Source organism: Ranitomeya imitator, chromosome 5 (assembly GCF_032444005.1).
Source record: "Ranitomeya imitator isolate aRanImi1 chromosome 5, aRanImi1.pri, whole genome shotgun sequence".
In the NCBI taxonomy this organism is placed as follows: domain Eukaryota; kingdom Metazoa; phylum Chordata; class Amphibia; order Anura; family Dendrobatidae; genus Ranitomeya; species Ranitomeya imitator.
The window spans coordinates 583,565,012-583,592,580 of NC_091286.1; the positions used below are offsets into that span (position 1 = coordinate 583,565,012).

General features: G+C 42.8%; 1 protein-coding gene across 1 annotated transcript in view; it reads left to right on the forward strand.

Annotated features, from left to right (window-relative positions):
- LOC138638528 (saxiphilin-like) overlaps positions 1 to 27,569 on the forward strand; it is a 194,266-nt gene that overhangs the window by 90,800 nt on the left and 75,897 nt on the right. The window contains exons 8-13 of the mRNA XM_069727906.1: positions 5,631 to 5,766; positions 10,424 to 10,479; positions 23,041 to 23,204; positions 25,293 to 25,440; positions 25,544 to 25,695; positions 25,811 to 25,907. Of these exons, the coding sequence (XP_069584007.1) occupies positions 5,631 to 5,766; positions 10,424 to 10,479; positions 23,041 to 23,204; positions 25,293 to 25,440; positions 25,544 to 25,695; positions 25,811 to 25,907 (753 nt within the window). The remainder of the gene's footprint in view (positions 1 to 5,630; positions 5,767 to 10,423; positions 10,480 to 23,040; positions 23,205 to 25,292; positions 25,441 to 25,543; positions 25,696 to 25,810; positions 25,908 to 27,569) is intronic.

The window sequence follows — 27,569 nt, forward strand, 5'->3', positions numbered from 1 at the left end:
TGGAGACAGATGGTGCAGGATCATGGGGCAAAACGGAGACAGATGGAGCAGGATGGAGACAGCTGGGACAGGGTCATAATGGGGCAGATGGGGCAGGATCATGGGACAGATGGGGCAGGATGAGACATCACATGGAGGCGGGATGGGAGAACATATGGCTGGAGCCAGGAATGAGACACACAGGGGCCAGGATGATGGATATTATTACTGCAGTGATGTATTTATTTTATTTTTTTCAGGATACTGTTTTAAATGGGGGAGGCGGTAATATTACTATGCAGAGCACCACTGTCAAATTTTTTTTCTTCATCTGGTGTAGTTTAGAATTTGGGAAAAAATAAGTAATGTGTTCTGCAATCGGTGCTCTAGATAACTGTGTTATTTCCTGCCGAGACGATCCCTGGCTGGAAGAAGTGATGGCGGTCCTGTGTACAATGTCACCAGTGATCACTATATTACCGTTACACTATATACAGAGCTCCTGTGTATAATGTCACCGGTGATCACTGTATTACCTGTACACAGACACTGCATACTAAGTACAGATCTCCTGTGTATAATGGCACTTATGGTGATATTAGTATTGTGTTTTTTTTATTACTGTTCAGTATTTTAGTACTAGTCACTATGTGGTGGTAATATGTTGTCCGACCATGGTGTGGTGGCATTTGTTCCTTGTATGTGCTATTATTTGGTCACTATGTGGTGGTTATACAGTACAGACCAAAGTTTGGACACACCTTCTCATTTAAAGAATTTTCTGTATTTTCATGACTATGAAAATTGTACATTCACATTGAAGGCATCAAAACTATGAATTAACATATGTGGAATTATATACTTAACAAAAAAGGATGAAACAACTGAAAATATGTCTTATATTCTAGGTTCTTCAAAGTAGCCACCTTTTGCTTTGATAATTGCTTTGCACACTCTTGGCATTCCCTTGATGAGCTTCAAGAGGTAGTCTGCTTCTGAGGATAAGTTTATCCGAGTTACCAGCCTCAGAAATTGCAGGTTAAAGGGAACTTGTCAGCCCCAAAATCGAAGGTGAGCTAAGCCTACCGGCATCAGGGGCTTATCTACAGTAATGCTGTAGATAAGCCCCCCGATGTATCCTGAAAGGTGAGAAGAGGTTAGATTATACTCACCTGGGCGGGCGGTTTGATTCGATGGGCGTCGCGGTCCGGGGCCTCCCATCTTCTTATGATCACGTTCTCTTCTTGTCTTCACGCCACAGCTCCAGCACAGGCGTACTTTGTCTGCCCTGTTGAGGGCAGAGAAAAGTACTGCAGTGCGCAGGTCCGGGAAAGGTCAAAGAGGCCTGGCGCCTGCGCACTGCAGTACTTTGCTCAGACAAAGTACGCCTGCGCCGGAGCCGCAGCGTGAAGAAAAAAAGAGGATGCCATCGTAAGAAGATGAGAGGCCCCGGACCGGACCGCGACACCCATCAGACCGGACTGCAGCGGGGAACGCCCCTGGGTAAGTATAATCTAACCTCTTTTTCTCATCTCTCAGGATACATCGGGGGCTTATCTACAGCATTACAGAATGCTGTAGATAAGCCCCTGATGCCGGTGGGCTTAGCTCACCTTCCATTTTGGGGCTGACAGGTTCCCTTTCACAGCAGCTCAGATTAGAGACCAGGTCAATGCCACACAGAGTTCTAGCAGCAAACACATCTCTACAACAACTGTTAAGAGGAGACTTTGTGCAGCAGGCCTTCATGGTAAAATACAGGTAGCTGCTAGGAAACCACTGCTAAGGACAAGCAACAATCAGAAGAGACTTGTTTGGGCTAAAGAAAACAAGGAATGGACATTAGACCAGTGGAAATCTGTGCTTTGTTCTGATGAGTCCAAATTTGAGATCTTTGGTTCCAACCACCGTGTCTTTGTGCGATGCAGAAAAGGTGAACGGATGGACTCTACATGCCTGGTTCCCTCCGTGAAGCATGGAGGAGGAGGTGTGATGGTGTGGGGGTGCTTTGCTGGTGACACTGTTGGGGATTTATTCAAAATTGAAGGCATACTGAACCAGCATGGCTACCACAGCATCTTGCAGCGGCATGCTATTCCATGCGGTTTGCGTTTAGTTGGACCATCATTTATTTTGCAACAGGAGAATGACCACAAACAAACCTCCAGGCTGTGTAAGGGCTATTTGACCAAGAAGGAGAGTGATGTGGTGCTATGCCAGATGACCTGGCCTCCACAGTCACCAGACCTGAACCCAATCAAAATGGTTTGGGGTGAGCTGGACCGCAGAGTGAAGGCAAAAGGGCCAACAAGTGCTAAGCATCTCAGGGAACTTCTTCAAGATTGTTGGAAGACCATTCCCCGTGACTACCTCTTGAAGCTCATCAAGAGAATGCCAAGAATGTGCAAAGCAGTCATCAAAGCAAAAGGTGGCTACTTTGAAGAATCTAGAATATAAGATATAATTTCAGTTGTTTCACACTTTTTTGTTAAGTATATAATTCCACATGTGTTAATTCATAGTTTTGATGCCTTCAGTGTGAATGTACAATTTTCATAGTCATGAAAATACAGAAAAATCTTTAAATGAGAAGGTGTGTCCAAACTTTTGGTCTGTACTGTATGTGGTCTGGACATGGTGTGGCAGTATTTGTTCCTTGTAAGTGGTATTATAAGTCACTTTGTGGTGGTAATATGGTGTCTGGTCATGGTGGGGTGGTATTTGTTCCCTGTATGTGATATTATTGGTGATTTTAAAAATGTAAAAATAAATTAAAAAATACCTAAATTGTAATGGATATTTTAACAAATGTTTAATAGGTTAGAGTAGAGTAGGGCATGGCCAAAAGAGTCTACCTTGTCGTTGTGGTGGCTTAAAAGATCTTTTCACTGTGGACAGTTTGAGGAGTGGAGGCGGGGCTGGGCTGGAGCCTGAGCAGAGTCTCAAGGGGGCCCCAAAACTTTTGCTAGTATGGGGCCCCGAAATTCTTAGTGGGAGCCCTGGCCAGACGTGCCATAATCTCTGCCTTCAGCCTCCTTGGCATCCTGCAGGGCAAGGTTGTAGTACGCTTTCTACAGTTTCCAAGTAAGGTATGGATCTAGGACCTCTGTCCATTGCTCTGGGGAAGTTTCTCTCTGTCTGCCATCTCCCTGGCCCGAACATTTTCTGCCAGGAGAGCCATCTGCTGCTGAACATGCTTTAACTGCTGCTTATGCTGCTGTTGCAACTGCAGCCCCAACTCCTGCTAAAACTGCTGGCTCAGAAGTTTGTTAAGGTACCTTCACACATAACGATTTCGTTATCGATATCGTTGCAACGTCACGCTTTTTGTGACATAGCAACGATCCCGCTAACGATCTCGTTATGTGTGACCGCGACCAACGATCAGGCCCCTGCTGGGAGATCGTTGGTCACTGGGGAATGATCAGGACCTTTTTTTGGTCGCTGATCACCCGCTGTCATCGCTGGATCGGCGTGTGTGACGCCGATCCAGCGATGTGTTCACTTGTAAACACGGTAAATATCGGGTTACTAAGCACAGGGCCGCGCTTAGTAACCCGATATTTACCCTGGTTACCATTGTAAAAGTTAAAAAAAAACCAGTACATACTCACATTCCGATGTCTGTCACGTCCCCCGGCGTCAGCTTCCCTGCACTGACTGTCAGCGCCGGCCGTAAAGCAGAGCACAGCGGTAACATCACCGCTGTGCTCTGCTTTACGGCCGGCGCTGACACAGTCAGTGCGGGAAGCTGACGGCGAGGGATATGACAGACATCGGAATGTGAGTATGTACTGTGTTTTTTTTTTTTTTACTTTTGCAATGGTAACCAGGGTAAATATCGGGTTACTAAACGCGGCCCTGCACTTAGTAACCCGATGTTTACCCTGGTTACCCGGGGACTTCGGCATCGTTGAAGACAGTTTCAACGATACCGAAGACTTTCCCCTGATCATTGGTCGCTGGAGAGGTGTCTGTGTGACAGCTCCCCAGCGACCACACAATGACTTACCAACGATCACGGCCAGGTCGTATCGCTGGTCGTGATCGTTGGTAAGTCGTTTAGTGTAACGGTACCTTTAGTCTCCAGTTGGGGCTGCTTCTGCTGCAACTGCAGATTGGCTTGGACTGATTGCTCAACAAACTCTTCCATGCTATGTTATCAATGCTGTAGCTGCCTTTACCAAAGACATTTGCCTGTGCTCTCTGGGACTTCATCCTCGCATTCTCTATGAATTGTAGGGATTCGCTCTGGTAAGCATTAGGCCTTAAGTACTGTTCACACAGGCAATGGAGTTTTGGTCCAAACATTTGCAGTTTTAATTGTTTTCCACAGGTTGCACAGGACCAAAACAAACTCATCAACATAAATCCCTTGCATTGTCCAGACACTAACAGAATAGACCCTGGCTACTCATACCCCAGCTCAGTCAAAAAAAACAGCTATTGTCCATAGCAACCCCCGGATTCTGGACTGTCTCTCTCCAAGACGCATCCAGTCTGGTCAGCTTCCCTCAGCTGACTGACTAAGGAGAGCAGCTCGCCTGGTTATATGCAGGGTTAGCCTGGTGATCTGATCAGATCCTGTGGAGCTAGGATTTAACCTTTACTGCACCACTTAAAAATCAACAATATTATGAAAAAAATATTCGTGATATACTTCAAATTCCTGCTATTACTTTCCATAATTCATTTTTACTAGAAATTGCCTTGTGCAGGCCACCAGCCATTCTGCACTAATTCCTAATGAAAGTTCTAGGAGGTGCTACGTACAACTAGATCATACTAGTACCTACATGACTGAAGCTATGTGAGGTATTAGCAAGCCCCCATACCTTTGGGCCTTCTGTCTGGACAGGCTACATCAATGATATGTCTCTTCTCTTCTGCTACCATAATTAAAGGAAAACACAAATGGGTTAGTTCTGCACTGCCGTAGGAAGAAGAATAATGGCAATCTAATAGTAAGTGGTTTATTTGTTAACGTGTTTCGAAGCATGCAGCTTCTTCATTAGTATAATCAGGCCCACATAGCCCTCCATATGGTATGTTGGGTCCCATGTAGTCCTCCATATGGTTTAATAGGCACCATATAGTTCTCCTTATGGTATAATGGGCCCCACATATACCTCCATACGGTATAATGAGCCCCAAATGGTCCTCCATACGGTATAATATGCCCCACATAGTGCTCCATATAGTATAATGGGCCGTACATAGTCCTCCATAGAGAGTATGGGTCCAACATTGTCCTCTATACAGTATAATGGGCCTCACATTGCCTTACAAACAGTATAATGGGCCCCATATTGTCTTACATACAATATAATGGGCTCCACATAGTCCTCCGTACAGTATATTGGGTCCTACATAGTCCTCCATATAGAATGCGGCCCCCCCGACTCTTGTATCTCATAGCGGCAGCTTGGTCTGCTGCCATTGGTGGTATGTCACTGCCTGCTAGGACCTACCTGCGACACATATCTTATTAACATTTAATAAAATGTTACATATGTTTCTATAGTTGTGCAAATTGGAAAGAACTATTAGACTAATTTGCAACTGTACAAACATTTTTTTTTTTTACTAGTTGATCATAGTCAGTGCTCTTCTGTGTATTGGTGACATATTCCGCTCTGTTTCCACCATAGTTGCTTCGGAGATCTTCTCAGCGAGCTGTGCCCCAGGAGCCCAAGAGGCGAACCTGTGTGAGCAGTGTGCAGGCCAGGAAGATAAGTGCACACGTGGTCCTGGAGAGCCGTACTATGGGGATGAAGGCGCCTTTAGGTGAGTTATAATGCAACTGGTTAGCCTTTTTAGATAGAACCTCAGACAACTGATATCATCCTACAGATAAAAATTGGTGCTGATGTATAAATATTAATGTACTCTTTTCCTTTTTCATGTTGATGTCCCTTTCGACTGTGATTCTTTATGTAGAGATGTTTTTATATATCAGTATTTAAATTGCAATAAAATCTAAGTAAAACAAATCAATTGCTACTGTTCAACAAAAAAAAACCAAACATATCTAACATAATATATTGTATCAGAATGCCTAAAATTAATTTCCTCCTACATTTAGTTTATTCATCACAAAGGGATAAAAGTGATCCAATCTCATCAGTCCGGCCTCATCAGCTTATTTTCAGCAGGTGACAGTGTCGGAATTACATTTGTGGAGTTTGTAGGCACAGATTGACCTTAGATTTTACCAAATTAGTAGGCTATACCTTACAGTGAACATGTTATGTCCCTAAATGATATTAATCTGCAGATACAAAGTTAATCTGCACAGGACCGCCACCAGGAACTTCAGGACCCCATACTGGCAAAATTTTCGGGCCCCCTTGAGACTCTGCCCAGGCTCCACACCAGCACCACTTCCACTCCTCGAACCTTCCACAGTCGCACCGCCCACTCTTGGAAAAACTCCACTTCTGCACCACGTCCTCACTAATCACACATTAACATGTCCCATCACCAGATCACATACATAGCCATCAGCTTTTGTTTGCTCAAAAGGTTTTTAATCTGCCACCATGACAAGGTAGACTCTTTTGTTATTTGATAAAATATCCAACACTCTTTAGATATATATTTATTTATTTTTCAATTTTTAAAATGACCAATAATATTACATCACACCATGATTAGACAACATATTACCACCATTTAGTGACCGAATAATACCACATACAAGGAACAAATACCACCAAACCATGACCAGACCACATATTACCACCACATATTGACTGAATAATACCACATACAAGGGACATACATGATCACACCATGACCATACAACATATTACCACCACATAGTGACTGAATAATACCACATACAAGGGACATACATGATCACACCATGACCATACAACATATTACCACCACATAGTGACTGAATAATACCACATACAAGGGACAAATACCGTCACACCATGACCAGACCATATATTACCATCATCTATTGACTGAATAATGCCACATTCAAGGAACAAATACTGTCACACCATGACCAGACCACATAATACCAACATGTAGTGACCAAATACTACAATACTGATCATTAATAAAAAAAAACACCATACTAATATTCCCATAAGTGCTATTATACACAGAAGCTCTGTACATAGTATACATTGTCACTGTACAGGTAATACTGTGATCACCATTGACATTATACACAGGAGCTCTGTATATAGTGTCAGTGTACAGGTAATATAGTGATCACTAGTAACATTATGCACACGAGCTCTGTATATAGTGTCAGTGTACAGGTAATACAGTGATCACCAGTAACATTACACACTATACCAGATGAATTAAAAAGATGACATTGTGTCTCTCTGCACAATACCAGCACCTCCACCGTTTAAAATAGTATCCTCAAAAATAAAATACATCACTGCAGTTACAATATCCCTTAATTAGCCCCTTCCATAATAATATCATCCACCCTAGCCCCGTTGTGTTTCATTCGTGGCTCCAGACATGTGTTCTCCTATTCTGCCCTCATGTGTCTCCATTCTGCCCCCATGTGATGTCCCATCCTGCTCCATATGATCTCTCGTCCTGCTCCATATGATCTCCATCTGGCCCCATGTGTCCCATAATCTTGCCCCATCTGTCCCATGATCCAGCCCCATCTGTCATATGATCCTGGCCCATCTGTCCCATGATCCTGTCTCATCTGGCCCATGATCCTGCCTCATCTGGCCCATGATCCTCCACCAACTGTCCTATGATCCTACCCCATCTGTCCCATGATCCTGATCCATCTGCCTCATGGTCCTGCCCCATCTGTTCCATGATCCTAACTCACCTTTCCCATTATCCTGCCCCATGTGTCCCATGATCCTGCCCCATGTGTCTCCACCATCTCCATCCTGCCCCATGAGTCTCCATCCTGCCCCATGATCCTGGCCCATCTGTATCTCTATCATAACCCATCTGTCTCCATCCTACCCCATGTTCCTGCCCCATCTGTCTCCATCTTGCCTCATGATCCTGCACCATGTGATTACATCCTGCACCATGATCCTGCACCATTTGTATCCATCCTCCTCATGTTCCTGCATCATTTGTCTCCATCCTGCCCCATGATCCTGCACCATGTATCTCTATCCTGTCCCATCTGTCTCCATCCTGCCTCATGCTCCTGCCCTATGTCTCCATCTTGCCCCATGATCCTGCACCATGTGTCTACATCCTGCCCCATATTCCTGCACCATAATCCTGTACCACTTGTATCCATCCTCCTCATGTTCCTGCCTCATCTGTCTCCATCCTGCCCCATGATCCTGCACCATGTGATTACATCCTGCCCCATGTTCCTGCCCCATGGTCCTGCACCATGTGTTCGAATGCTCCATCTATCTCCATCCTGCCCCATGATCCTAAACCATGTGTCTCCATCCTGCCCCATATTCCTGCCCCATGATCATACACCATGTGTCTCCATCCTGCCCATGTTCCTGCCCCATCTGTCTCCATCTTGACCCATGATCCTGCACCATGTTCCTGCCCCATAAGCCTGCACGATGTGTCTCAATCCTGCCCCATGTTCCTTCCCATCTGCCTCCATCCTGCCCCATGATCCTGGACCATGTATCTCCATCCTGCCCCATCTGTCTCCTTCCTGCCCCATGATCCTGCACCATGTGTCTCCATCCTGCCCCATGTTCCTGCCCCATCTGCCTCCATCCTGCCCCATCTGTCTCCATCCTGCCCTATGATCCTGCACCATGTGTCTCCATCCTGCCCCATGTTCCTGCCCCACCTGCCTCCATCCTGCCCCATGATCCTGCCCCATCTGTCTCCATCCTGCCCCATGTTGCTGGCCCATCTGTCTCCATCGTGCCCAATGATCCTGCATAATGTGTCTCAGTACTGGTTCCCAAACATTTTGCGGCTTGCCGCTTTCAATAAAATACACTTTCTCCTTACCTGGCTGCGGTCCAGCCTCGTCGTCTCCTCCATCCATTTGAAGCACACTCCAGCACTTTATTTGACAGCTCACTCTGCACAGATGCATTGCAAAAAAAACTGTCAATCACAGTGCTGGAGTGTGCTTACAGACGCCGCTCACTTTGCAGTGAGCAGTGACTGTTGCTTCTGCAGGCACGCCTCTATCACTGAAAGCTGGTGACTCCCGGTAGTAACAAAGTTTATTTTCTGCTGGTAACTGCTCTTTCAGTACGGCAGATGGACAGTATTGTAACCCTGTTAATCAGCAGATTAACCGTATATTTGCAAGTCAATAGCATTTGAGGACAATACAGGTTCCTTTTAAGTCATAAATTGATCTTAAATAATAAAGTAAAACATTGGGGGGCTTCTCACAATAGTTTTTACCTTTTGCAGACTTTCTTTGCCTCATCTATGTGCCCTCCTCTCATTTCTACTGCACTGTCATCCCCTTAACGTAGAAGTACACATAATTCATTGGTCAATGTTGGTGATGAATGAATGAATATACACTTTACTCGAGATTTCCCGAGCATGCTCGGGTGACCTCCGAGTATTTTTTAGTGCTCGGAGATTTAGTTTTCATCGCCTCAGCTGAATGATTTACAGCTATTAGCCACGCTAAGTACATGTGGGGGTTGCCTGGTTGCTAGGGAACCCCCACATGTACTTATGCTGGCTAGTAGCTCTAAATCATCCAGCTGCGGTGAAGAAAACTAAATCCCCGAGCACTAAAAATTACTCGGAGGACACCTGAGCGTGCTCGGGAAATCTCGAGTAACGAGTATATTTGCTCATCACTAGTCAATGTATCTATAGTAGATGCTCCTCCAATGGGGCTACCCATAGGCACAAGTGATCAGCGAATGTGCTCGGACAAGTTGTCATCAGACCATGCTTGTGTGCTAACCGAGTGTATTCAACGTGCTTGAAAAATATGTTTGAGTTCTCACGGCTGCATGTCTTGTGGCTGTTCAACAGCTACAACACATGCAGGGATTGCCTGTTTGTTAGAAAGGGAGAAGATACCGATTAAATATTAGGAAAAAGTTTTTGATAGTGAGTGATCAATGAGTGGAACAGGCTGCCACGAGAGGTGGTGAGTTCTCCTTCAATGGAAGTCTTCAAACAGAGGTTGGACAGACATCTGTCTGAGATGGTTTTGTGAATCGTGCATTGAGCAGGGGGTTGGACACGATGACCCTGGAGGTAGCTTCCAACTCTAATATTCTATGATTCTATGAAACTATTCGAGTACACCGAAGACACTTGGTTAGCACATGAGTATACTCGGATAACACCTTATCCAAGCACATTCGATCATCACTAATAGGCACCAACCAACTGGGCCTCTGGGTGAATATGGCCCTGGCTGGCACTATCTCATGCATTTTTTATTGAATTTTTTTTTTTCTTTTGATGAACGGTTGTATAAAATAATGACTTATGGCTACATGCTCTTTTTTTTGGTCAGGTGTTTGAGAGATGATAAAGGAGATGTGGCTTTTGTGAAAGACACGGTATTATCAGGTAATGTGGTTATTCGGGGATCTAAACTCTTCACTCTTTGAATTTGCCAGTGAATGAATTTCCAATAAAAAATGTCTTTGGGGAGAGTCTGTTGTGATTGTACAGCGCACAGGTGTAGACCTGCGGTGTTTTGTGTGCCAGTCAGTGACAGGTCCAATGACACCGCCACAACTGGTAATACCCTATTGTCAATTTATTTATACATTTCTGCAAGCAAAAACTGAGGTTTGGAAAAGTGCGGAGTTCTAAGAAAAAAATATGTATTGTAGTGATTTCATAGGAAACACATTTATTTACTGAGCCAGTCACGCCAGGAGTGGCTACAGTTTCTTTTAACCACTTAATAGGTATAGAATTTTTTCTTTCACACTTTTGTTTTTTTCCTCCCTTTCTTGCAAGATTTTAAACTTTTTAATAATAATATTAATAATAATAATGTTTATTTATATAGCGCCAACATATTCCGCAGCGCTTTACAAATTATAGAGGGGACTTGTACAGACAATAGACATTACAGCATAACAGTAACATAACAATAACTTTTTCATTTTTCTATCGACATATCTGCATGTGGACTTGTTTTTTTTGCGAGATATGTTATAGCTTTCATTGACACTATTCATTTTACCATACAATATACTGAAAAATGGGATCAATTGATTACAAAAAAATGCAATTGTTTTTTGGATGTTGTTTTTACGGCATTAATTGTATTGTACAAATTACCGTATATACTCGAATATAAGCCGACCCCCCCTAATTTTGCCACAAAAAACTGGGAAAACTTAATGACTCAAATATCAAAGCCTAGGGTGGAAAATGCAGCATCTACCGGTAAATTTTAAAAATAAAAATAGGTACCAATAAAAGTAAAATTAATTGAGATATCAGTAGGTTAAGTGTTTTTGAATATCCATATTGAATCAGGAGCCCCATATAATGCTCCATACAGTTCATGATGGGCCCCATAAGATGCTCCATACAAAATACGCCACATAAAATGCTCCATAAAGTTCATGATGGGCCCCATAAGATGCTCCATACAGTTCATGATGGGCCCCATAAGATGCTCCGTATTAACCCCTTTCTGCCATTAGACGTACTATTCCGTCCATGTGGGGTGGGCCCTACTTCCCAAGGACGGAATAGTACGTCATAGGCGTGAGCGCGGCCGGTCGTGGCCGGGTGTCAGCTGCTTATCGCAGCTGACATCCGGCACTATGTGCCAGGAGTGGTCACGGACCACCCCCGGCACATTAACCCCCGGCACACCGCGATCAAACATGATCGCGATGTGCCGGCGGTGCAGGGAAGCATCGTGCAGGGAGGGGGCTCCCTGCGGGCTTCCCTGAGACCCTCACAGCAATGTGATGTGTTCGCGTTGCTGCGAGGGTCTCCTACCTTCCTCGCTGCAGCAAGTCCCGGATCCAAGATGGCCGCGGAGTCGGGTCCTACAGGGAGGGAGGTGTCTTACCAAGTGCCTGCTCAGAGCAGGCACTTGGTAACGCTGCAGCGCTCTTTGACAGATCGGTGATCTGTCAGAGTGCTGTGCAAACTGTCAGATCACCGAACTGTATTGTCCCCCCCTGGGACAAAGTAAAAAAGTTAAAAAAAATTTTTACAAATGTGTAAAAAAAAAAAAAAAAAATCCTAAATAATAATAATAAAAAAAAAAAAAAATATTCCCATAAATACATTTTTTTATCTAAATAAAAAAAACACAATAAAAGTACACATATTTAGTATCGCCGCATCCGTAACGACCCGACCTATAAAACTGTCCCACTAGTTAACCCCTTCAGTAAACACCGTAAGAAAAAAAAAAAACGAGGCAAAAAACAACGCTTTATTATCATACCGCCGAACAAAAAGTGGAATAACACGCGATCAAAAAGACAGATAAAAATAACCATGGTACTGCTGAAAGCGTCATCTTGTCCTGCAAAAAACGAGCCGCCATACAGCAACATCAGCAAAAAAATAAAAAAGTTATAGTCCTCAGAATAAAGCGATGCAAAAATAATTATTTTTTCTATAAAATAGTTTTTATCGTATAAAAGCGCCAAAACATAAAAAAAAATGATATAAATGAGGTGTCGCTGTAATCGTTCTGACCCGAAGAATAAAACTGCTTTATCAATTTTACCAAATGCGGAACGGTATAAACGCTTCCCCCAATAGAAATTCATGAATAGCTGGTTTTTGGTAATTCTGCCTCACAAATATCGGAATAAAAAGCGAATAAAAAATGTCACGTGCCCGAAAATGTTACCAATAAAAACGTCAACTCGTCCTGCAAAAAACAGGACCTCACATGACTCTGTGGACTCAAATATGGAAAAATTATAGCTCTCAAAATGTGGTAACGCAAAAAATATTTTTTGCAATAAAAAGCGTCTTTCAGTGTTTGACGGCTGCCAATCATAAAAATCCGCTAAAAAACCCGCTATAAAAGTAAATCAAACCCCCCTTCATCACCCCCTTAGTTAGGGAAAAATTAAAAAATGTTTTTATTTCCATTTTCCCATTAGGGTTAGGGCTAGGGTTAGGGCTAGGGTTAGGGCTAGGGCTAGGGTTAGGGATAGGGTTAGGGCTAGGGTTAGGGTTGGGGCTAGGGTTATGGTTAGGGCTAGGGTTAGGGCTAGGGTTAAGGCTACAGTTAGGGTTAAGGCTACAGTTAGGGTTGGGGCTAAAGTTAGGGTTAGGGTTTGGATTACATTTGCTGTTGGGAATAGGGTTGGGATTAGGTTTAGGGGTGTGTCTGGGTTAGAGGTGTGGTTAGGGTTACCGTTGGAATTAGGGTTAGGGGTGTGTTTGGATTAGGGTTTCAGTTACAATTGGGGGGTTTCCACTGTTTAGACACATCAGGGGCTCTCCAAACGCGACATGGCGTCCGATCTCAATTCCAGCCAATTCTGCGTTGAAAAAGTAAAACAGTGCTCCTTCCCTTCCGAGCTCTCCCGTGTGCCCAAACAGGTGTTTACCCCCAACATATGGGGTATCAGCGTACTCAGGACAAATTCCATTCCATCTAAGTCTGCATTCCAAATGGCGCTCCTTCCCTTCCGAGCCCTCCCATGCGCCCAAACGGTGGTCCCCCCCCCAAATATGGGGCATCAGCGCACTCAGGACAAATTGGACAACAACTTTTGGTGTCCAATTTCTCCTGTTACCCTTGTAAAAATACAAAACTGGGGGCTAAAAAATAATTTTTGTGGGAAAAAAAAGGATTTTTTATTTTCACGGCTCTGTTCTCACAACACATCTAGATAAGTTTGTGGGGTGGTCTAGTTTCCAATATGGGGTCACTTGTGGGGGGTTTCTACTGTTTAGGTACATTAGGGGCTCTGCAAACGCAATGTGACGCCTGCAGACCATTCCATCTAAGTCTATTCCAAATGGCGCTCCTTCCCTTCCGAGCCCTCCCATGCGCCCAAACAGTGGTTACCCCCCACATATGGGGTATCAGCGCACTCAGGACAAATTGCACAACAACTTTTGGGGTCCAATTTCTCCTGTTACCCTCGGGAAAATACAAAACTGGGGGCTAAAAAATAATTTTTGTGGGAAAAAATGTTTGTTTTATTTTTACGGCTCTGCATTATAAACGTCTGTGAAGCTCTTGGTGGGTCAAAGTGCTCACCACACATCTAGATAAATTCCTTAGGGGGTCTACTTTCCAAAATGGTGTCACTTGTGGGGGGCTTCAATGTTTAGGCACATCAGTGGCTCTCCAAACGCAACATGGCGTCCCATCTCAATTCCTGTGAATTTTGCATTGAAAAGTCAAATGGCGCTCCTTCGCTTCCAAGCTCTGTCATGCGCCCAAACAGTGGTTTACCTCCACTTATGGGGTATCGGCATACTCAGGACAAATTGTACAACAAGGTTTGGGGTCCATTTTCTCCTGTAACTCTTGGTAAAATAAAACAAATTGGAGCTGAAGTAAATTTTTTGTGAAAAAAAGTTAAATGTTAATTTTTATTTAAACATTCCAAAAATTCCTGTGAAACACCTGAAGAGTTAATAAACTTCTTGAATGTGGTTTTGAGCACCTTGAGGGGTGCAGTTTTTAGAATGGTGTCACACTTGGGTATTTTCTATCATATAGACCCCTCAAAATGACTTCAAATGAGATGTGGTCCCTAAAATAAAATGGTGTTGTAAAAATGAGAAATTGCTGGTCAACTTTTAACCCTTATAACTCCCTAACAAAAAAGAAATTTGGTTCCAAAATTGTGCTGATGTAAAGTAGACATGTGGGAAATGTTACTTATTAAGTATTTTGTGTGACATATCTCTGTGATTTAATTGCATAAAAATTCAAAGTTGGAAAATTGCAAAATTTTCATAATTTTCGCCATATTTCCATTTTTTTCACAAATAAACGCAGGTAATATCAAAGAAATTTTACCACTATCATGAAGTACAATATGTCACGAGAAAACAATGTCAGAATCACCGGGATCCGTTGAAGCGTTCCAGAGTTATAACCTCATAAAGGGACAGTGGTTAGAATTGTAAAAATTGGCCCAGTCCATAACGTGCAAACCACCCTTGGGGTTAAAGAGGTTAAAATATGCCCCATATAATGCTGCACAAAGGTTAATAATGGCCCCATAAGATGCTCCATAGACACATTTGCCCCGTATAATGCTCCACAAATGCTGATTATGGCCCCATAAGATGCCCCATAGAGATATTTGCCCCATATAATGCTGCACATGGTCCCCATACAGATATTTGCCCCATATAAGGCCGGAGTCACACTCGCCGGCTTGCAAAACGGACATACAATGGATCCATGGGCTCAAATATTCATGAAAACATATATACAGTCTATATATATATATATATATAATCAGTGAGACACATATATATTTATATTTAATACAGCGCTACATAGCTTAAAAGGAACCTGTCACCCCGTTTTTTCAGATTGAGATAAACTGTTAAATAGGGCCTGCGCTGTGCGTTACAATAGTGTATGTAGTGTACCCTGATTCCCCACCTATGCTGCGAAATACATTACCAAAGTCGCCGTTTTCGCCTGTCAATCAGGCTGGTCAGGTCAGGTGGGCGTGGTGACATTGCTCTTTTCTTCCCCAGCTTTCCGTTGGTGGCGTAGTGGTGTGCGCATGTCCGTGCCGAATCCACTGCGCGCACGTGAAGAAACAAAACAGCGCGCGATCTGCGCTATTACCCCTGTCATTGGTGGGGGCGGCCATCTTCCTGGGACCGCGCGTGCGCAGATGGAGTGCTCTGCTGCACGGGGCTTCAGGACAATGGCCGCGGGATGCCGCGCGTGCGCAGATGGAGATCGCGGCGGCCATTTTCCTGAAGCCGAGATGCAAACTCGCACGCGCGGCATCCCGCGGCAAATTTTCCTGAAGCCCCGTGCAGCAGAGCACTCCATCTGCGCACGCGCGGCCCCAGGAAGATGGCCGCCCCCACCAATGACAGGGGTAATAGAGCAGATCGCGCGCTGTTTCTTCACGTGCGCGCAGTGGATTCGGCACGGACATGCGCACACCACTACGCCACCAACGGAAAGCTGGGGAAGAAAAGAGCGATGTCACCATGCCCACCTGACCTGACCAGCCTGATTGACAGGCGAAAACGACAACTTTGGTAATGTATTTCGCAGCATAGGTGGGGAATCAGGGTACACTACATACACTATTGTAACGCACAGCGCAGGCCCTATTTAACAGTATTTTTATCTCAATCTGAAAAAACGGGGTGACAGGTTCCCTTTAAAAGCCGGTAATTCAATTGCCGGCTTTTGCTATCTGCTTCCCAAACCCGACAGGTTATGAGAGACATGGTTTACATACAGTAAACCATTTCATATCTCTTATTTTTTAACATATTCTTCACTAATAATGTTCCAAGTGTCTGTGTGCAAAATTTGGGGGCTCTAGCTATTAAAATAAAGGGTTAAATCACGGAAAAAATTGGCGTGGGCTCCCGCACAATTTTCCCCACCAGAGTGGGAAAGCCAGTGACTGAGGGCAGATATTAATAGCCTGGAGAGGGTCCACGGTTATAGGACCCCCCTGGCTAAAAACATTTGCCACCAGCCACCCCAGAAAAGGCACATCTGTAAGATGCGCCTATTCTGGCACTTAGCCTCTCTCTTCCCACTCCCGTGTAGCGGTGGGATATGGGGTAATAAAGAGTTAATGTCACCTTTCTATTGTAAGGTGACATTCAGCCAGGTTAATAATGGAGAGTTGTCAATAAGACACCTATCCATTATTAATCCAATAATAGACGACCCAGGAAAACATACTCAGAAGGGAGGTAAGAACATTTCTAAAACAATCCACAGTGAGGAGATTGGAACAAAACAAAATCCTCTAAACTGCATGCTCGCAAACGCCAGAAGCCTGACAAACAAGATGGAAGAACTAGAAGCAGAAATATCTACAGGTAACTTTGACATAGTGGGAATAACCGAGACATGGTTAGATGAAAGCTATGACTGGGCAGTTAACTTACAGGGTTACAGTCTGTTTAGAAAGGATCGTAAAAATCGGAGAGGAGGAGGGGTTTGTCTCTATGTAAAGTCTTGTCTAAAGTCCACTTTAAGGGAGGATATTAGCGAAGGGAATGAGGATGTCGAGTCCATATGGGTTGAAATTCATGGAGGGAAAAATGGTAACAAAATTCTCATTGGGGTCTGTTACAAACCCCCAAATATAACAGAAAGCATGGAAAGTCTACTTCTAAAGCAGATAGATGAAGCTGCAACCCATAATGAGGTCCTGGTTATGGGGGACTTTAACTACCCGGATATTAACTGGGAAACAGAAACCTGTGAAACCCATAAAGGCAACAGGTTTCTGCTAATAACCAAGAAAAATTATCTTTCACAATTGGTGCAGAATCCAACCAGAGGAGCAGCACTTTTAGACCTAATACTATCTAATAGACCTGACAGAATAACAAATCTGCAGGTGGTTGGGCATTTAGGAAATAGCGACCACAATATTGTGCAGTTTCACCTGTCTTTCACTAGGGGGACTTGTCAGGGAGTCACAAAAACACTAAGCTTTAGGAAGGCAAAGTTTGAACAGCTTAGAGATGCCCTTAATCTGGTAGACTGGGACAATATCCTCAGAAATGAGAATACAGATAATAAATGGGAAATGTTTAAGAACATCCTAAATAGGCAGTGTAAGCGGTTTATACCTTGTGGGAATAAAAGGACTAGAAATAGGAAAAACCCAATGTGGCTAAACAAAGAAGTAAGACAGGCAATTAACAGTAAAAAGAAAGCATTTGCACTACTAAAGCAGGATGGCACCATTGAAGCTCTAAAAAACTATAGGGAGAAAAATACTTTATCTAAAAAACTAATTAAAGCTGCCAAAAAGGAAACAGAGAAGCACATTGCTAAGGAGAGTAAAACTAATCCCAAACTGTTCTTCAACTATATCAATAGTAAAAGAATAAAAACTGAAAATGTAGGCCCCTTAAAAAATAGTGAGGAAAGAATGGTTGTAGATGACGAGGAAAAAGCTAACATATTAAACACCTTCTTCTCCACGGTATTCACGGTGGAAAATGAAATGCTAGGTGAAATCCCAAGAAACAATGAAAACCCTATATTAAGGGTCACCAATCTAACCCAAGAAGAGGTGCGAAACCGGCTAAATAAGATTAAAATAGATAAATCTCCGGGTCCGGATGGCATACACCCACGAGTACTAAGAGAACTAAGTAATGTAATAGATAAACCATTATTTCTTATTTTTAGTGACTCTATAGCGACAGGGTCTGTTCCGCAGGACTGGCGCATAGCAAATGTGGTGCCAATATTCAAAAAGGGCTCTAAAAGTGAACCTGGAAATTATAGGCCAGTAAGTCTAACCTCTATTGTTGGTAAAATATTTGAAGGGTTTCTCAGGGATGTTATTCTGGATTATCTCAATGAGAATAACTGTTTAACTCCATATCAGCATGGGTTTATGAGAAATCGCTCCTGTCAAACCAATCTAATCAGTTTTTATGAAGAGTTAAGCTATAGGCTGGACCACGGTGAGTCATTGGACGTGGTATATCTCGATTTTTCCAAAGCGTTTGATACCGTGCCGCACAAGAGGTTGGTACACAAAATGAGAATGCTTGGTCTGGGGGAAAATGTGTGTAAATGGGTTAGTAACTGGCTTAGTGATAGAAAGCAGAGGGTGGTTATAAATGGTATAGTCTCTAACTGGGTCGCTGTGACCAGTGGGGTACCGCAGGGGTCAGTATTGGGACCTGTTCTCTTCAACATATTTATTAATGATCTGGTAGAAGGTTTACACAGTAAAATATCGATATTTGCAGATGATACAAAACTATGTAAAGCAGTTAATACAAGAGAAGATAGTATTCTGCTACAGATGGATCTGGATAAGTTGGAAACTTGGTCTGAAAGGTGGCAGATGAGGTTTAACAATGATAAATGTAAGGTTATACACATGGGAAGAGGGAATCAATATCACCATTACACACTGAACGGGAAACCACTGGGTAAATCTGACAGGGAGAAGGACTTGGGGATCCTAGTTAATGATAAACTTACCTGGAGCAGCCAGTGCCAGGCAGCAGCTGCCAAGGCAAACAGGATCATGGGGTGCATTAAAAGAGGTCTGGATACACATGATGAGAGCATTATACTGCCTCTGTACAAATCCCTAGTTAGACCGCACATGGAGTACTGTGTCCAGTTTTGGGCACCGGTGCTCAGGAAGGATATAATGGAACTAGAGAGAGTACAAAGGAGGGCAACAAAATTAATAAAGGGGATGGGAGAACTACAATACCCAGATAGATTAGCGAAATTAGGATTATTTAGTCTAGAAAAAAGACGACTGAGGGGCGATCTAATAACCATGTATAAGTATATAAGGGGACAATACAAATATCTCGCTGAGGATCTGTTTATACCAAGGAAGGTGACGGGCACAAGGGGGCATTCTTTGCGTCTGGAGGAGAGAAGGTTTTTCCACCAACATAGAAGAGGATTCTTTACTGTTAGGGCAGTGAGAATCTGGAATTGCTTGCCTGAGGAGGTGGTGATGGCGAACTCAGTCGAGGGGTTCAAGAGAGGCCTTGATGTCTTCCTGGAGCAGAACAATATTGTATCATACAATTATTTGGTTCTGTAGAAGGACGTAGATCTGGGTATTTATTATGATGGAATATAGGCTGAACTGGATGGACAAATGTCTTTTTTCGGCCTTACTAACTATGTTACTATGTTACTATGTAGTAAATGGTTAATAAAACACACACACATTAGGAAAAAAGTATTTAATTGAAATAAAGACACAGGGTGTTGTAATAGTTTATTATACTCTCAATCCAATTGAAGACCCTTGTCACCTGAAACAAAGTTAAAATAAAAAATCAACAATATCCCATACCTTCCGTCGTTCAGTCTTGTCCCACGCTGTAAATCCATCTGAAGGGATTAAATAATTTTACAAGCAGGAGCCTGCTAATGCAGCCGCCCCTCCCTATAAAAACTGGGGAATGAATGGAAAGCAGGGAAACGTAGCTACCTAGACTTGCGGTGCTGCACCCCCTGCTGGTATAACCTCAGATGAACTCGAGCGTGAGAAAATATTCAGAAAAATTCCCAAAATATATATATATATATATATATATACCTATTCTATGTGTAGACATTTATTTTAGCTATTCTATTCTAACCTGTCAGTGTGATTTTACTGTACACCGCGCTGAATTGCCGGCTTTTCTATAGAACACCGATGCGTATTTCTCGCAAGTTACACTATTGGTCCGTGTGTAATCCGTATTTTTCTCGCCCCATTGACTTTCATTGGCAGATTTTTTGTGCAGTATGCTGCTTTTTTCTACGCCTGTAAAATATGGCAGAGAAATATACGGCAGATAGGAGTTGCCCCATAGAGAATCATTGGTCCGTGTGCAATGCGTAGTTTTTGCGCCTCTCATACGTCTGTAAAACTCATTAGTGTGACCCCGGCCTAATGCTGTACATGGCCCCTTACAGATATTTGCCCCATATAATGCTGCCATGGCCACATACAGATATTTGCCCCATATAATGTTGTACATGGCCCCATACAGATATTTTCCCCATATAATGCCTCATATGGCCCCATAAGATGCTCCATAGAGATATTTGCCCCATATAACGCTGCACATGGCCCCATAAGATGCTCCATATGCTGTTGCTGAGATTAAAAAAAAAATGACATACTCACCTCTCAGGTCCCCGGCACTTGCTATATTCACCGGTCTGCGTTCCACCGATGTCTGCCGCTGTGCCTTCCCTGTCCTCTGCATTGACGTTCAGGCAGAGGGCGGCGCGCACACTAATCGCGTCACCGCACCCACTGACCTGAGCGTTAATGCAGAGGACTGGGAAGACACAGCGGCGGCCGTCGGTGGAACGGGGGACAGGTGAATATTGCACACTGCGTTATACTCACCTGCTCCTGGCGCGGTGCAGTCCCTGGTTCTCTGGCGCCGGCAGCTTCTACCTGTATTGACTGGTCACATGGTACCGCTCATTACAGTAATGAATATGCAGCTCCACCCCTATGGGAGTCCATATTCATTACTGTAATGAGAGGTACCATGTGACCGCTCACTACAGGAAGAAGCTGCCGTCACCCGGAGAACCAGGGACGTCCAGTGACCGCGCCAGGAGCAGGTGAGTATTATTAGACAGCTGCTGCTCCCCCTCCCCTGCCGACCCATTTGTATGACTTGAGTATAAGCTGAGAGGAGCAATTTCAGCCTAAAAAAATGGGCTGAAATTCTCGGCTTATACTCGAGTATATACGGTACTTGGCAACATCATTCTCCCAGAAAGTAAAAATACAGTAATACTTACTTATTTAAGTAGTGACATTTTTTTTTTTTTTGATGCTTGTAAAAAAAAAAAAAATATTGGTTTGTGTTACCATTTTCTGAGATTGTTTTCATTTTCTTGTCAGTGGAGCTGAAAGACGGCATTTTTTCGCGGTGGGTTGATTTAGATACAATGCTTTAATTGCATTTTTTTACCATATATAAGTAGGGAGTTATTGTTATAGAATAAAAAAGAAAATTCTTGCCTTTTTTTCCTGTTTCAGCATTCACCGTACATATATATATACAATCATGACTGAAAGTGTTGGCACCCTTGATATTGTTCCTGGAAAATTATTGCATTTACATATGTTACAAATTTTTGGCACCCTCAACTTAATATTTGGTTGCACACACTTTGGAATAATTAACTGCAATCAATCGCTTCCTATAACCATCAACAAGCTTCTTATATCTCAACTGGAATTTTGGACCACTCTTCTTTTGCAAACTGCTTCAGGTCTCTCATATTGTAAGGCTATGTGCACACTTTGCAGATTCCACTGCGGATTTTTCCGCAGCGGAATTGCAAAATCCGCAGTGAAAACCCATCGCGGTTTTTACTGCGTTTTCTTCTGCGGATTTTCAACTGCAGTTTTCTATTGGAGCAGCTGAAAATCCGCAGAAAAGAAGTGACATGCTGCGGAATGTAATCCGCAGCGTTTCCGCGCGGATTTTTCTGCAGCATGTGCACAGCGTTTTTTGTTTCCCATAGGTTTACATTGAAATGTAAACTCATGGGAAACTGCTGCGGATCCGCAGCGGTCAAATCCGCTGCGGATCCGCAGCAAAATCCGCAAAGTGTGAATATAGCCTTAGGGTGCCCTCTCCAAACAGTAATTTGAAGATCTCTCAACAGGTGTTCAGTGGGATTTAGATCCAGACTCATTGCTGCCCACTTCAGAACAATTCACCGCTTTGTTTCCATCCATTTTTGAGGGCTTGTTGAAATGTGTTTGGGGTCATTGTCCTGCTGGAAGACCCATGACCTAGGACGCTAACCCAGCTTTCTCACACTGGGCACTACATTGCGACCCAAAATCCTTTGGTAATCTTCAGATTTCATGATGCCTTGCACTTAGTCAAGGCACCCAGTGCCCGAGGCAACAAAACCACCAAACATCTTTGAATCTCCCCCATATTTAACTGTAGGGGCCATTTTGGGGGTTTTGTGTGAAATAACATCCAATGTGCATTTTTTTCTATTTTTTTTTATGTTGTTGAATTACACACAAAGGAAATAAGCATGTGTATAACAAAACATGTGTAAATACAATAATGTTCTGGGAATTTTCTGGAACAATTTCAAGGGTGCCAACAAGGGGGACATGAATGTATATACAATGTCTTTTCTTTTTCATTAGTCGTTTTATGGGACTTGAACCTCCGAACTCTTAAGTGGTGATGCAGTACACTGCAATACTTCAGTATTTACACTGCAATACAATAGTTTTGCTGTCAATTGGAAAATAGACGATCTCCTATGAAGCCTAGATATGACTTTGGCTTTAGTGTAGATTTTATATGGCAGACATCAGCGCTTTCAGAAGATCACGCCACGCCAGGGTAAATAAGATAGGAGCAAAAACTTGTCACTTTTGACCTGGCGACAGCTGCTCTTTAATATATCTGTTACTCATATTAATTCCATGTATTGTTCTTCAGGGCAATACTCAGACAATTTTGAGCTGTTGTGTCCAGACAATACTAGAAGACCACTAAGCCAATACAAAATCTGTAACTTTGGAAGAATCCCCAGACATGCTGTGGTGACCAGAAGCTCCGGAGACAAGATGAAGGATATCACCGAGTATCTTCTTCAGGCTCAGGTAACAATATATGTATGATTATAGTCATAAAAGACAAGTGTGATTAACGGGTATGCAGGTGGTCAGCTTGCATGCATTCTTCTAGTGGTAGAACAAAAGGACTAGTGTCTTGTGGGAGACTGTACCTAACAACACCAGTCATGGTCAAATCTATAAGCTATGTCAAATGCAACACATGTAAACATATATTAAGGTTAGTACACCACCATTATAGTCATTTTCCATGACTAACATATTGACGACCTATACTTAGGATCACTGACGGACACAGACAGAAAAGTGCCCCTATGTAAGAATGTAAGAACATTATATGGGCCCTTTGCAGTCCTATAGCTCGTTATAATGCACAATTACACATGTTTTGGAGATGAAAGTGGGCCCCATTACCTTTTGGGCCCCTGTGCTGCTGTACAGGTTACACCAATGAAATGTCCGCCCCTGCTTAGGATAGGCCATTAATATTAGATTGGCGAGGGTCTGATGCTAGGCACCCCCATCAATAAGCTGACATCTGCTCCAGCAGTGGCCACAATAAGCAATATACAGCTCTGGCAAAAATTAAGAGACCACCACGTCAAAACCCTGTCATGGGCAGCCCAAACTCGAGACCTGAACCCCATTGAAAACCTCTGGAATGTAATCAAGAGGATGATGGATAATCACAAGTCATCAAACAAAGAAAAACTGCTTAAATTTTTGCACCAGAAGCAGTGTGAAAGACTGGTGGAAAGCATGCCAAGACGCATGAAAGCTGTGATTAAAAATCATGGTTATTCCACAAAATATTGATTTCTGAACTCTTCCTGAGTTAAAACATTAGTATTTTGTTTCCAAATGATTATGAACTTGTTTTCTTTGCATTATTTGAGGTCTGAAAGCACTGTTTTTTTTTTATTTTGACCATTTCTCTTTTTTAGAAAAAAATACAAAATGTATTGCTTGGAAAATCGGAGACATGTTGTCAGAAGTTTATAGAGTAAATTAACAATTTACATTTTACTAAAAAATATACCTATAAAGAGAAAAATCAGACAAAATGAACATTTTGCAGTGGTCTCTTACTTTATGCCAGAGCTGTACAGAACAGAACACTGCAGCTCTATACTTAGGGTACCGTCACACAGTGGCACTTTGATCGCTAGGACGGCACGATCCGTGACGTTCCAGCGATATCGTTACGATCTCGCTGTGTCTGACATGCTACTGCGATCAGGGACCCTGCTGAGAATCGTATGTCGTAGCAGATCGTCTGAAACTTTATTTAGTCGCTGGATCTCCCGCTGACATCGCTGAATCGGCGTGTGTGACGCCGATTCAGCGATGTCTTCACTGGTAACCAGGGTAAACATCAGGTTACTAAGCGCAGGGCCGCGCTTAGTAACCCGATGTTTACCCTGGTTACCAGCGTAAACGTAAAAAAAACAAACACTACATACTTACCTTCAGCTGTCTGTCCCCGGCGCTCTGCTTCTCTGCACTCCTCCTGCATCCTGTGTCAGCACCGGCCAGCCGGAAAGCACAGCGGTGACGTCACCGCTCTGCTTTACGGCTGACCGGCGCTGACAGTGCAGAGGAAAGCAGAGCGCCGGAGGACAGACACGGAATGTAAGTATGTAATGTTTGTTTTTTTTACGTTTACGCTGGTAACCAGGGTAAACATCGGGTTAATAAGCGCGGCCCTGCGCTTAGTAACCCGATGTTTATCCTGGTTACCAGGGGACTTTGGGATCGTTGGTCGCTGAAGAGCTGTCTGTGTGACAGCTCTCAAGCGACCACACAGCGACGCTGCAGCGATCGACATCGTTGTCGTATCGCTGCAGTGTCGTTTCAGTGTGACGGTACCCTTAGTTTAGCGGCTGATACTGAGTCATGTAGTTTGTCTCCCTAGAGATAGGTCATCAATTTCATCTTGGAAACCCCTTTAAAAAACAGTTACCAGATTGAAAGACCTTCATCCATTAACAACTGAATGTTTCAAGATTAAGCTTTTCGTAAGTCACTTTTCTATTAAAGCTTTGTAGTTATTAGTGACTTGTAGTTAATGGTGTTTTATGTTATTTTTTTGTTGTCACTGTTATCTAATCTCAGAAAAAAGAGTGCAAACTATTCAGCTCCACTCATGGGAAGGACTTGCTGTTTGAAGACACCACCACCGCTCTCATTGCTCTTCCATCAGCAATGGACACTTATCTCTTTTTAGGACAAGAATTATTTAATGGCATGAAAAAAATCGAGGGTACGAGACATATGTGTGGAGTAACTCTGATATTACAGAAGTTTAACAAGCTCTAATGTATTTGTTGCAATATTCTTATGATGGCAATTACATTTCACACTAGGAGCTCATCCTCCTCGAGTTCTCCAGGAAATACGGTGGTGTCCGCAGAGCAAGAATGAGAAGAAAAAATGTGATGACTGGTCCTCAGTAAGTGGTGGAGGCATTAAATGCACAGAGCCATCAACTGCACTGGGGTGCATCGAAATGATTCTGGTAGGTGATCTTTACTAGCAAAGAATAAAAACCATATGTGATGGCCTAGTGATAGTGAGCAGAGGTGGGGAGTGCTGCAGACATCAGTAACATGCCTTTCTTTCACAATATACAGAGAAATAAAGCTGAGGCAGTAGCTATCGATATAGAAAACATGCACACGGCACTGAAATGTGGACTGGTCCTATCAGTTGTTGAGTACTACAATAAAGGTAACTTCAGTTATACTCAAAGGGCCCAAATCATCAAGTTATTCACGCCATGGCTCCTCATGGATTTGACAAGCGGAGGTTGCAACGTTTCCCTGCAGCCCCTGCTTTGACAAAATGGGTGGAAAATTTGCAATTTTTGAAGCTTTTAAGTCAGAATTCTGACATGAAAGTTTTGTTGCATTGCGCCCAAAATGTTTTAGCTGTAATTCATTTTCAGTTTGATCTATCATGTACCTCTTACTTTTGCCCAATATATGGCCCAATATTGTTGGGTTTGTTGGCAGATATGCAACAGAAACAGATTTATTTGTGTGCAGGAGGAGTTTACACTTTTCTGACAGTAGATGGCAATGTTGTTACTGTTATATGCTTTGTTGAATGTAATGCATATACTTACTATGCTTTGATTTCACTTTCTCTCTGGTAAAAGGTCCTTCAGACTTCCTGTTAAGCTGTATTAAGAAGCTAATTCATGCACCTCATGTTCTGTGTAGATAAATGTTGAATTACCCCATATAATCGACTCTCACAAGTTTCTTCTGTGATCAAACTATGCAACAGGTTATGGGCCCAGCATAGAAGACAAAAAGGACTTGGTGAATGCAAAAGAATACTTCAGAGAAATTCTCTCCAAACAGACAAATAAGTTAATGATGAGCAGCAGTTCAGAGCTGAGACTCACAGTAGCTAAGCTGAACAATGACAACTATCAGTTACGGAAGTTCAAAGTGGAGATGTTATTGTCGAAAGATGATTTATGGAAGGTAATCACTAAAGACAGACCTAATGATAATAATCAGGCATGGGATAAGAAAAACAGACAAGCAAGAGCTACTATCAGCTTATTAGTGAAGGATGATAAGTTAATCCACATAAGGAATGAGAATACAGCAAAGGGAATGTGGGAAGCATTGAGAAAGCTACATGAAAGATCCAGCTTAAATCACAAACTAATCCTGCTAAGAAAACTTTACAAGATGAGATTAAGTGCAAGGAAAGACATGCAGGAGCATATAAACTCCATGATGGAGGTGGTAACACAGCTGAGATCAGTCGGTGAAGACATTAAGGAAAGTCATATAGCAGCAATATTATTGTGCAGTTTACCAGATTCATACACTGCTCTGATAAATGCATTAGAGACAAGACCCGAAGCAGACATTTCACTAGAGTTTGTAAAGACCAGATTTATAGATGAATATCATAGAAGGAACTTGATGACAATAAGAAGGAAGCAATTTATCTTGCAGGTGGGAGTAAAATAACCGCAGAAGGTATTGGACAAGGAATGCTAATCTGTCCTGATAGATTTGGGCATAATTCTAAATTACTAGTAAAGGATGTGTTATATGTTCCAGGACTAGAAGGAGGATTGTTATCCGTAAAGCATCTGACAGCCAAAGGACTTACTGTAAAATTCAAAGATGACAATTGTACAATCCTAGCGGGAGATAAGGTAATAATTAATGTCAAAGCAGGTGAACAATTATATAATCTAGACATATTAAAGGAACAGATGAAGTTATGTACACATGATCACAAGAATTGTATTCACATGTGGAATAGACACCTAGGACACAGACATCCTGAGAGTATAATGGTGATACAAAAGAAGAATTTGACAAAAGATCTATTGATATCCTATTTCTCAATTACTGTAAA